The sequence below is a fragment of the Gavialis gangeticus genome, unplaced genomic scaffold, assembly GCF_001723915.1.
Source record: "Gavialis gangeticus isolate Ggan-Ray unplaced genomic scaffold, GavGan_comp1, whole genome shotgun sequence".
In the NCBI taxonomy this organism is placed as follows: Eukaryota; Metazoa; Chordata; order Crocodylia; family Gavialidae; genus Gavialis; species Gavialis gangeticus.
In genome coordinates this window covers 87,344,368-87,357,315 of record NW_017728992.1, presented here as the reverse complement: position 1 = coordinate 87,357,315, position 12,948 = coordinate 87,344,368, and the positions used below count along the sequence as shown (strand labels likewise).

The following is a 12,948-nucleotide window of genomic DNA, read 5'->3' as shown; positions in this document are numbered from 1 at the left end:
TGGAACTCCGACCCAGCTCGTTGCCAATGGTGGGTGTGCATGCACACCTTCGGGATTAGGGTGGGGAAGCAGTAGGGGCCCAATACTTCTTGTGGCACCACACCCCAGCCCCTTCCCCACCATCTGCCCTGAAGCACATGTGTACCCACTGCTGACAAGCCAGGCCAGGGCTCCGTGTACCTGATGCAGTCGCTTGCAGCTTCCTGGCCACCTGGCACAACTGGCCCTGGCTCTGGGCCAGCCCCTGCCACCTACCACAGAGCCCAGGCTGTTCACAGCAGGGAGGCTGCAAGTAGCTCTACCGGGTAAATGGAGCCCTTGCCTGACTCTCCACATTCTGCATCAAAAATCCAGTTAATTACACGCACACTTACCTGGACATTTGTATGCCGTGTTCATTCAGTATACATAATAATTACAAAATTTATCTGACTTTTAATGTAATAGTAAAACTAGGAAGTGCAAGTTCGTAAGAGATTTTTAAAATACATTCTACATCACATATTTAGTCCTATGAATATTCAGTGCACATGTATGGAGAAAAAGCTTACACTGATATTTTCTAATTGAAGTAGATGTACGGTGTAATAGGATTTGATGTCTTCAGATACTAGTCTCACACAAAATCCTGTTTCCTTGAACATCATGACTTCCTCTTCTTTTGTTGGCCAGTACTGTGCACATTTTACCTAGGTTATAGAATGAAATATGTAAGCAGGTGCTCACTGAGATAAGCGACAAAAATGAAATGTGCCAGACCACAAACAACCTACTGGGAAATCTCTTTTGTTTTAACACAGATTTAACATATTTTAAGCTTAAAGATCATTAACTAAAGGTTTTTTGTATGAGGCCTACATAATCTGTCTTTAGCTAATATTCATGTAGTTGCAACATACCACTGAAAACTTTATTCTCATTTCAACACATTAGGAAAAATATATAAGTGCAAGTATAAATGAAAAACCTCAAACAACTTTCCAGAGTTGATAACTGTATAAACATCGTATTTGGGACTCAATTCTCAGCTACTGAGCACACGACAGTGATCTATATCAATGCAAAGAACATTATTTGCTACCATTCTGAATCAGCAAATGTTTTACACCTACTCTGCACAATTAACTATTCAATTGCAAAGGGGGGTGGCAGACTAGAATCAAGCCCTTATTTTCTTATCTTTCCCATTTTTCTCCAACCACTAGAAAAGTTCTTTCTAGTTCATAAACCAGTCTAACTTTATGCTTGTATCCTCAGCAATTACAAAATTTTCTACTGCATCATTAGACAAGTTCAAAGATTCTATTTATTTACTAGTTTCCTCAACCTGCTGTTGGACAGCAGTCAATACACAATGTTTTAAAACAGTCTCAAGTAGACAACAGGTTATCTGGCGTAGAGATGAAGTTTCTGATTACTGCAAGGCTATACTCTGAAGGGTATTCTTCCTTTGTGAATACTTAAGCTACATGATGAGATAGTTAAAATTATCCACAGTTTTTTAAAATACAACCACAGCATGGTCCCAAGGACAATGAATTCCACAAGGTAACTAAACACTTTAATGAAATATTATTTTCCCTTATATATAGCTATATCCTGTACATATCCAATTCCTCATTACATTCTGGGAGTTCCCCAAGAGGCTGTACAGACTTACCATGCACACTATAGAGAAAAGTTTTTAACTAGACCCTTGATCATTTTGATTCTTGGTTACAAATCCTTGTTTTTACAAACTTGTCATTGCAAATACTTGTATACTCTCTAGTTTTGTTCCCCCCACCCCACATTTTCTTGTCCTTTCTTCAGTTCTATTATAGTCCCTGGTTGCATCTCAAGATGCATTTGTTTCTACTGCTTCTTTAGAATGGACACCCATCTTTAACGAGTTATCCCAACACTTTCCTCCTCTGAAAATCCTTGAGTTCAGCAATCACACAGCACATGAAAAGATTACTATTATTCTTTGCCACGGAGCATTACTTTCTATTTACATTTCTCCATCTGTTGTGTTGTCTTAACCTCAAGGCTTTTAAATCCAAATACAGTTTATAAGAATCTTCAGTGCTCACTCACTTCACAGACAATAGGGTTTGTTCCTGGAAGTCAACGGAATTTCATACAAAGAATGCAAACCTGGGCTGACAAACTCCAGTACATCAAAACTTTCTGTTTTTGAATTATCAGATTTCTCTTCTGAACAAGTGACCTTTATTGTAATAGCTTACAAATCACATCTAAAATATCTGTGTGCATCCAATGGAGTGAGTATGCTGGCAAAAGGCCACGCATCAAGTGATTTAGGTACTCTAAACATTCACTGATGTAAGGAAGTGAAAACAGACTAATTTGCCTATGGCTAGTAGCATAAAGTCAATGTTTCACTGTCAGCACCCGTCTACTTAAATTATTAACAAAGAAAACAGTTCTATTGTTAGATTTTGAAAAAATACCAAAAGTTATCTAAACACAACTAAACTGAAAGTAATTTTCTACCTTCTATGTTTCATCTTGGAACACCTCTAACCTTTAACACCTCCTCTCTTAGTTCTGGTTTCACACTCCTTTTTGTCAGAATGTTTCTTTCATCTTTCTGGATATGTACTACTTGCAGAACACTGTGCCCGCTGAGCCAAACTTTAGTTCCATAGTTCTCATTTGGTAAATCTCTAAACATTATTAATATTCAACTGGAAGAAAGTCTGTAAATTGTCTTCTGCCCCCTAACTTTTCAAACAAAGTCACCTCATTTTCCTCCCACTTTTAAAAAACTACTGAAATACTCCTGTTGTCATGAATATTCAAGTGTGACAATACACTTTACAAGATGAGCTTTTCTAAATTATTTAAGCTACTGTCAACTAGAGTGTATGCCAGAGGCAAGAATGCATCAGGTCTTTGTATCAGGACATTCTGATTACTGGCAAAAGCAGTTATAACATCCTAATTATATGTGGTTTGACAAGGTTAAAATTAGGCAGTCTACATATAAATTGTAGTAAGTAGCTAATATTACTTACCGAATCTTTTTCAACAATTCTGTTTAGCATGACAACTGCTTTGGTCTTTTGTTGCCATACCATTAGCCAAAAATGACAACAAGTATTAGGAAGTGGACCCTGGGCAATAAAGAAAAAAGGCAGGGAAAATGATCAAGAGTCAATTAAGTTCTTATTCGACAGTCTTGTAAGACATAAGATTAAAGAAGAAACAGCAAAAATGCTATTCATGTAAAATATCAACATCCAGTGTTTGTATACTTGGGAGTACCTAATAGATTTTTTCCTTTCAGCTAGCCTACCACAAAATGTACTTCAAGAGAGTCATGATGACAATAACAATGAAGCTGTTCAATTCCTTTATCAGTCACTTGGACAACAGGGTAAAAAGCAGCCTGTTTAAATTTTTTGATGATACCAAGATTTGGGGCAAGATGGGCACACTAGTAGGGAAGGACAGATTACAGTAGGACCTGGACAGGTAACAGGGGTGGGCTAACAAAAATAGGATGGGTTTCAATACAGACAAGTGCAGGGTGCTGCACTTGGGCAGCAGGAACCAGCAGCACACTTATAAGCTGGTAAACTCCCTTCTTGAGAGTATGGTGGCAGAAAGAGATCTTGGAGTCATTACTGACTCCAAGATGAACATGGGCCGACAATGCGAGGTCACGGTTGGCAGGGCTAACTGGACCTTATCGTGCATCCAGAGGTGCATCTCAAGCAGAGCCAAGGAGGTGATCCTCCCCCTCTATGCGACACTGGTCAGGCCACAGCTGGAGTACTGCATTCAGTTTTGGGCACAGCACTTCAGGAGGGATGTGGACAGCATTGAGAGGGCCCAGAGGAGAGCTACCTGCATGATCCAGGAACAGCAGGGCAGACCCTACGAAGAGAGGCTACGGGACCTTAACCTTAACTTGTTCAGCCTTCACAAGAAAAGGCTGAGGGGGGACCTGGTGGCCATTTATAAACTCACTAGGGGGGGACCAGCAGGATTTGGGAGAGGCCCTGTTCCCCCTAGCGCCCTCTGGGGTAACAAGGAATAACGGCCACAAATTGTTAGAGAGTAGGTTTAGACTAGACATCTGAAGGCACTACTTCACAGTTACGGTGGCTAGGATCTGGAACCAACTTCCAAGGGAAGTGGTGATGGCTCCTACCCCAGGGGTCTTTAAGAGGAGGCTTGAAGTCTACCTCGCTGGGGTCATTTGAGCCCGGTTTTCTCTCCTGCCCAGGACAGGGGGTCAGACTTGTTGATCTACAAGGTCCCTTCCAACCCTACTTCTATGAATCTACAAATTACAAAACCAGTTTAAAAGTTAATGTATACTGAGATACTATAACCAAAAAGGGCTACAGTGTAATTAACGGAATACAATATGGGAAGATGTAAATGGCAGAAAATTCTATTTTCAAACAACTAGCGGCACAATATGATGCATCCCAGCAGATCTGGTATTAGCTTTTAAAATTGTCTCTCAAAACTTAAGGGGTTCGTTTTAGTTGCAACAGTTCATCTTATAGAGCCATGGCTTTGATCATTCAAAAATCTGACAATCTCCAAGTGGTTCAGTATCATAAAGATTTAAAAGTCTCTGGATTTTGTATATTAAGCTTTGTTTTATTGAGCACAAGTGAATGAGACCTCAGTATGCATCCATTCATTGTGCCTTTTTTTTAAGAAAGCCTAATCCATATTTAAAAAGTTACACTAGGTGGAAGCTAGTAAGTAAAGGGATGTTAAACAAACCTTACTTTAAAGGAGTGGCCATTTTCAGTTCCCCTATTTCTAGGCAAATAAATGTTTTAAATGAATTAAGATTCAAATGATTAGCACAGTGCCCTAGAACAGTGACTGGAAATTAGGATTTTCTTTCTTAAATTTTGCAGAATTTATATTTTTTTTTTACATTTTTCCAAATATTTTTGTTCATTGCAAAGAAGCCTTCCAATATAATGCCAAAGTACACAGATGCACTACTGATTTTCCTGAGAGTTCAGTCAAGTTCCAGATGCTCTATTGCTGCAAGTACTAGTTAGCAAACATGATGTAAGAAATTTACAAGACTCGCATGAGTTTTATAGTGCTGTTATAGCTCTGGCAACAGTTATGTTGCTCTGATTTCACGCTGCTCCTTCTTAGCTAAGTAGAGCAATAGGAAGAATACATAGTGAAATGATATGCAGAGGATGCCCTCAAAATAGAATAAGATGAAGCACTGAGAACAGTCTTCTCACAGCAACCAAGCTTTTCTGCAGGGCTGAGATGCAAAAATGTCTCCTCCATGCCAACATTTAGAGCAGCTGAAGTTTCAAAGGAATAAGATGGCTACTAGCCTGAAGTCATTGTGAAAGAGGAAATCCTCTGTCTACCAGCTGCTGGGATGGCAAGGGAGTCTGAGCATCTTACCAGGACATTTGTTTCAGACCTCCAATAGTTGGACTTTCCTACCCTCCTGTTCTGTACCTGTCAATTTTTTCAAGGCCTCTTACCTTACATTTCTGGATTTAAAAAAAAAAGAAGAAGAAATTAAATTATGTACCCGGTCAAAAGTCCAAATGGTTAAAGAGAAGGAAAATTCAATATTACTTAGAGATCAATATTAAGTTTCAAGCTTTGTTTTAATATTAGGTCCCCTCTACACATTACAGGTACTGCACAATTAACTGGTCAATTGCACTATTATCTGGAGATCAGCTAAACATGCAGACTACCTATCGCATAAAAGCTCCAACCAGCTATAAAGTTAGACCCTGAAAATGTTTAATAGCTGGTTGCTATCAAGCTTTAATTTTCACATGTAGTAAAGTATCCCCTGAAGTGGGCATCCCCATCAGCCTGATGGGGCTCAGCCACAAGGGGATACCATGGCCAGGATAAAAATCCCAATAGCCCCAGTCCCCAGGGGTTTCCTTGCATGCCTGGAGCAAGGGTTGTGTGTGCGTGTGGGGGGGAGGGTTGCAAGAATCATGCCTGCAGCAATCCTTCAGCCCTGGGGTTGTGTGTGGAACCACCACGAGGAGGAGCCTCTCAACTGGATTCATGGGGCTCCCAGTTGCAGGAACTTGCTCATGCAGGGAAAACCTGATCCTGGGATTACGGGGAAAAAATTCAGATTTGCTAATCAGTGCTGTGTCACTACTGCATCTAAGTTGTTAATGTTCTACCTTCAGTGAGAACAAAGAAAGAAAGCTCCTTGTAACTTACCTGGGTTAAAATATAGTTTCTTTGAGCTTCTTCTATTACTACTAAGCTGGCATTTATATAGTCATTCTCTGTGTTCAGCAGTTTTACGCGACTATGATCATCTAAAAAAATGAAATAGATATAAAATTAAAATATATCTACTGTTGTGAAATTCTTTGTAGTTAGCTGAACAACTGCCTCTAACTTTGTGTTGCACACAAACATAAAAAGGTGGTACATGTGTTAGCTTCATAAATAAAATTCCACAGGTTCTCACATGTCACTTTGACAACAGTACCTGCTTTGCTGCCCTGACACATTCCATCAAAAAAATACCTCCAGCATGTCAACCCTCTGAACCATTTCTATCAAGAGCTGTAATTTTTCCTGTCAATGTTGTAAAAAGAAGTTTCCAAAATATGATATTTTCCTACAAGAATCCAACTGCAGCATTCAATCCTATACCACTTAATTTTATGCTTAAAAAAAAATATTATCATAACACTAAGTTTCAGGTTTCTCGGTCAAGAAAGGTTTCATAATGGTTTAAAAAAAATATGATGTTAAACTGATTTAGCTGACCTGTGCAACTTTGTTTTGAATCATTTTAAGTGTTCATACAAAACTTAGATCAATTTTGTAATTCACTGCTTAAGTTTTAAGAGCAATGAAAATGAGGAGATGAGGAGTAGTACACTACTTCAGAGCTGAAAACAAACAAAGAAGCAAACTAAAATGAAGCCTTAAAAATCAGTTGGGTTTTTTGTTTCCAGAATACTGTAACTCCATCTGGTTTTTTCACTAAAAGGAATTTTACAGTCTCTGTCTCTTCAGAGTTAACAGGACAATTTTAAAGCCAATCTTAAGAATGGTAAAAACAGGGTCTGGTTCAGTTTTAAAAAGGTTGCAATCTTAATTCAAGAGAGATTACTTCCCTCTACCAAATACACAAGGGGCCATGTCAAGGTCGCAACAGACCCCATTTTGCTAAATGTAAGGCAATTTGGTGGCCCTTAAATAAGAGTATTTTACTTTTTAATACAAGGAAAGAGAACTTTGGGGTCATTCTCCAGCTCCCCTTTATCTGCAGGCTCTTTAGGGAATACTGCAGGAAACGGATGCATTGAAGATTGAGGTGATTTTTGTTTGTCTGCTTTTAGCTTTGTGAAAGCTGCAAAAAAAAAAAAATCTAAAACAGCATTGGTATTTCTATATTATGACAAAAGCATAACCAGAGTAGGTTTCTGTTTTTAAAAACTGCAAACGCTTGTGTTAAGATACTATATACAAGAGCTTTTAAGAAAAATATGTACTGAATACATTTGCTTTTATAAAGTAAATAACTCCTTACAGTAACTTGCCTTGACATGAAAGTGTTAATAAGGTTTCCTTTCATGTATCATTTTATCTGAAATGTTTCTGCTGGACAAAAACCAAAACCTTTGTAAATATTACATGTCATTTGCCAACAGGAAAAACTTAAGATCTTGTTATAGTAAATCACACATACCAGTACTAGTGTTCTCGGAAAGATGACATCAGCGAGCGCTGTTAACAGTTTAATCACCCCACAGCAGCTGTATTATTTTAAATAGGAGATAACCAGCAAGACCCCAAAGAGGTTTTATGTTATAATATGCACATTGCAAGGTTTCCACATTAGCTGTTATTTCTTTTTTAAAAAGCAAATCATTTAAAAAACACAAAAACTGCGCAATGCTTTTTTTTAGAATGTGATAAAAAGAATCTTGGTACTCCCTCCCCCAAGATGAAGTATAATCCTGAGACTATGATGTCCAGTAACTTAGCAGATAAATGCAAAAATAGGAATAGAGGGGTTTTTTTTTTGTTTTTTTTTTTTTTTTCATATAATTGCCCCTCCTAAAGAGGACAGTTCCTGGAGGACACTATGACCTAGAAATCTCATTCAAGTTCTGGCTTGCTTTGTTGAAAATCAATAGAACAAGCCCATTTTTCACAATGAATTAGTGATAACTCTCTCTCCAGTTTGTAAATCATTTCCAGTTATTATAGATTTTTTACCTTAAATAGATTATATCAATGGTAAAAATGAAAACTTAAAATTAAACTCAGTTTTAATCAACTCTACATCCATTATACAACAAGATAAATCTATAGTTACAGCAACAGTTAGACAGGAAAATTAATGTTAGAATCTCTCTCTTCCAAAGTATGCAGTCTGAACAGGAAGTAGAAACAATAAAAAAAACTCAAACAAAACAAAAACAAAACAAAACAAAACAAAACAAAAAAAACACCACACTTCTCATTCTGGCTCCTCTGAGTAAGAAGGCATGCATACCCAGACCAACCACAACTGAAATTAACAACCTCTTCTGTTACCCACTCTGGACAAAATCCTGACCCACTGAAATCAATGATAAAAATGCCATTGTCTTCAATGGTCAGTCTCTCTCCCTATTACATAAAATGATTTGCTTCTAGCATAGACTGAAGTGGAGAAGATCTAACACCTAGTATTATGGCATTCTTACAGCTGGTTAACAAAAAGGAGATCCATTTGAAAAGAGTTTTTCCAGAAGTGAAACCACTGTATAACTTTTAACGACTTTATCTAAAAGTTTAGCCAGCATGCTTCTTGCTTACCAAAAATGGCACTATTAGGATCAAGGAGAGTAAAGTGCTGCTTTCTGGATTAGAGAAAAATATAAAGAAATACCTAGAAAACACTGATCCATCCCAGCTACCTCTCTGATACCCATTTGAGAGCTAGTCCGCTACTCCTCCAAGAGTAAAGTCTAAATGATTAGCTGAAAGAGACCAAAGCTACTCAGTTCCAATATACTGCCAACAACAGTTTTAGAGATGTCTTAAGAGAAGGAAGGACTTATGGCCCAAATGGAGGAACCACAACTGAAGAATAAGCAGTGCACAGGATCCTGCTTATACCATACCATTTTATGACAATATGCTGAAAACCAGCAACTCCCCCATTAACTTCAGAGGAATGTGTAAGTGCTTAGCATTTCTAAGGGAAGGGGAGGAGAAGCCACACAACCCAATACTAAAATTTATTTTCTATATCCTGGCAAATATCACACCTTTTTGAAACATCTTTCTTAGCTTATTCCCATAGTGCTTATAGTGTAAACTACCAAATTTAAAAGAAAGACAGAAAAAGAGAAAGAAAGAAAACATTTACATATAACATTACAACATATGGCCATAGGAATCCACTTCTCAGCTTTTTATAATGAGGGTAGGTTGAAGTCAAGATGCCTATTTTTGGCATCCCATCATCCTACTCTGACCACTAACACTTAAGACTTGTAAAAGTGCTTCCAGTCAGAGACAAGAGAGTCAAGTCCCATTATAACCTAGCCCTTTAACTCTAAAGGAGAACTGAAGAATACTCCGAGATTTTTTTTTTTTTTTTTTTTTATAGTTTTCATTAGAGACATCAATTAAGAATTGTAGTCCAAAATGTTGTCTTCCCCCTAACAATGTGTTTTCTGAGAAATGGTTTCATCTGTCAGGAAATGACTGGCTCTCATACTGAACTCAGTTGACATTTCAGATTGGCTTCCTGTTTCAATACTACTATATAGTCAAAATATCCCTCTCTTTATTCTAAAGTAATTACATTAGCAATCAAAATCAAGAATAGATATTTTCTATTAGCATCAGAAAATGCTAGCATTATTTTAAAGCTTTTTCAAGGCTAAGTTATTTATCAAGCAAAACTGGATGCAAATGAATAAAAAAAAATCCATAACAGTACATTACTGCAAACTGTATTTAAAGGAAGATTCAAATGGGTTTGAATTGCCAGTGGGGATTATCTTTTACCTTTGTTTCTATCTGGATATTTAAAACATGCTTCTTCTGCAGCAACAAGAGAAACTTCAAGGCATATACCATATTACAAAGCCCAATGAAGTCAACAGAAAGACTAACTTCAGTGGTTTGGATCAGACTTGCGCCTCATATTTTCATCATCTTTTTCCTCAAAGCTATCAGTACTTTTCTGTCAGATACCAATATTCATAAATATATATGTGTTAACAGGTTTCACTGCTTATGGCCTAGATGGGTGTTAACATTCTATATTAGATATAGTGGGAAGGTATGCCTATATTATATCTAATCTTTATTTTTCATTTTCCTCAGAAATTAGTTCTCTCTTCACTTGCAATTACTCCACAGCATTGCCATGCCAAAGTTCACAACAGCATAGAAGCTAGGATTCATTTATTCATTTGTCCAGTAAATGAATACCTTAAATACTAACCTAGAAAACTAAAAGATTTCCAACCCAGAATGACGTGTACTTCCCTAACAAACAAGTTCAGATACACAATAGGGAGTTGGAAGGCCTTTTTTAAAAAAAACAAAAAAAAAAACCCCTATTAACTGTTAATGAAACTTTTTTTTCCTTTCTTTTTTTTTTTAAACTCAAATTGCTCAAATACCTCCTTACTAAAGATCTTGATAGCCAAAGTTAAAGCAGCCACATTAACCATGAAGCATACTTCTTTTGAGTGCATTTAAGAGCAATGCTGCAAAGTGAAACACTCAAAAGGTACCAGGATTGAGGTCACTTTATATATACACATCCTGGCCCCTGTGTCTTATGAACAGGCCTTACCCCACAGTACAACAGGACTAAATTCAATAGAAGTAAAAAGTGTTGTGCAACAGACATGAGTTGTCAAGGAAATTACAGTTTACCCTACAAACCTGAGAAGGCTTTTATTCCCATCTAATTCTCTTTCCCACAAATCTATGGCTCATATTTTAAAATAATGTTGCTGATTCTGGAGGATCTAAACAACACACAACACACAACACACACACACCATAAATCTAACACATTGCTTCTGAAAGAGTGCAGCTGTGACCGAGTAAGCCTTAACTGGACTTGCACAACCTCAGAATTACCCCTTCTATAAAGTAAAAAGGAAAAACAATAAGCACCTTCCTCTTCCAGGAAGTCCATAAGGACTTGCTCAATGAGGTCTTTGAAGTACATAGTATAAAAGGCAGTCCCATCCTGGTTTCCACCTTAACACTCTCCCTTGGCCCAAATGGGTGGCTACTACATCCCCTTTTTTTTTTTTTTTTTTTTTTTTTTTTTTTTTTTTTTTTAAATCAACAGCTGTAATTTTTCTTGTCACCATTACAAAAAAAAAAAAAGCTTCCCAAAAAGTGTACTGTCCTACAAAAATTCAACTGCACTGAGGGCTAAGGTGGACAGCATTCAATCATACCAGTTACTTTTTTTTAAGCATAAAATTATCAGAACACTAAGTTTCAGGTTTCTCTGTCAAGAAAAGTTTAACATCATATCTTCTGTTAAACTATTGTGAAACCGATTTAGCTGACCTGGTGCAACTTTGTGTATGAACACTCGAAATGCTTCAAAACATAACCTGAATCTCAAAGTTCTGTGGGACATGGAAATAGACCCAGGTTAATCATGCAGGAAGGGATAAGGGAGTTAAGGGCTAGATAGCAGATTCAGGACAGGTGAAATTTTAATCAAACAAATGACTACTCCTCAGCAGTTTGGTAATAAAAGGTCCAAAAGTTTCTGCTTATTGTGAGACCGAGATACACCTTTTCCAAAATCTATATCCATTCATAGGGGCATTTAGGCATTTCTTTGAAAAAGGAGAATCAACTAAGCATTAAAAATTGTGCAAATAAGTATTAATATTTTATACATGCATAGCTTCTTTAAGATTTTGCAGTACATAATAAAGATGAAGAATATAAATTTTTATGGAAGAAATAAAACAAGAGTACTAAGGTCAATATTTACCAGGCTATTAACTAAGAATGACCCAACTGGAGTGCTGAACATGTGAAGTTATCACATTATTTTTGCTCTCAATAGGAAATGCAGGAGCTCAGAATTTCTTCGAATCAGACCCCAGGAGTCTCAGACTGCGTTCTCAAAATGAGTGTCTATTTATGAAAATCCTGGCCCAAGAATCTCATTCACTTGTGCTCTAGTTCCAGTTTTGCCACTGAGACAATGAGTCCATACCTGCTAGCCTGAAGTCTATTACACTTGGCTAACTTGCAAGTCTCTGCTACTCTGAGAAATGTAGAATAAGGATCCTGGGGAAAAAGAATCTCCAACACACCTATAGACTGGGGGGTACCATTCCGAGTACCACAACAGTGGAAAGAGATCTCGGAGTCCTGGTTGATGCACAAATGAACATGAGTCGCCAGTGTGACAAGGTAATAAGCAAGGCTAACCACACTCTTTCTTGCATCAGTAGGAGCATCACGAGCAGGTCTCGGAAAATGATAATTCCCCTCTACGCGGCATTGGTGAGGCCGCAGACGGAGTACTGCATTCAGTTTTGGGCGCCGCACTTCAAGAGGGATGTGGATAACCTTGTGAGGGTTCAGAGAAGGGCTACTCATATGGTTGAGGGCCTGCAGGTAAGACCCTATGAAGACAGACAGAGATCTGAATCTCTTCAGCCTCCGCAAGAGAAGGCTGAGAGGCGATCTTGTGGCTGCCTACAAACTCATCACAGGCGGTCAGCAGGGAATAGGGGACACTCTGTTTGCCAGAGTGTCCCTTGGAGTTACCAGAAATAGTGGCCACACACTGAAGGAGAACAGATTTAGATTGGACATAAGGAAGAAATTCTTTATGGTAAGGGTCGCCAAAATATGGAATGGGCTCCCAAGGGAGGTGGTGCTTTCCCCTACCCTGGAGATGTTCAAGAGGAGATTAGACAGGCATCTGGC

At 37.9% G+C, this 12,948-nt stretch overlaps 1 protein-coding gene across 3 annotated transcripts in view; it reads right to left on the bottom strand.

The window, feature by feature from the left end:
- The window catches only part of PTPN2 (protein tyrosine phosphatase, non-receptor type 2), a 67,681-nt gene that overhangs the window by 40,337 nt on the left and 14,396 nt on the right, over positions 1–12,948 (bottom strand). For all 3 annotated transcript variants that reach the window (XM_019524994.1, XM_019524979.1, XM_019524987.1), the window contains 3 exons: positions 6,214–6,314; positions 3,024–3,122; positions 552–689 (listed from right to left, as the gene is read on the bottom strand). In XM_019524994.1, coding sequence (XP_019380539.1) covers positions 552–689; positions 3,024–3,122; positions 6,214–6,314 — 338 coding nt within the window. The remainder of the gene's footprint in view (positions 1–551; positions 690–3,023; positions 3,123–6,213; positions 6,315–12,948) is intronic.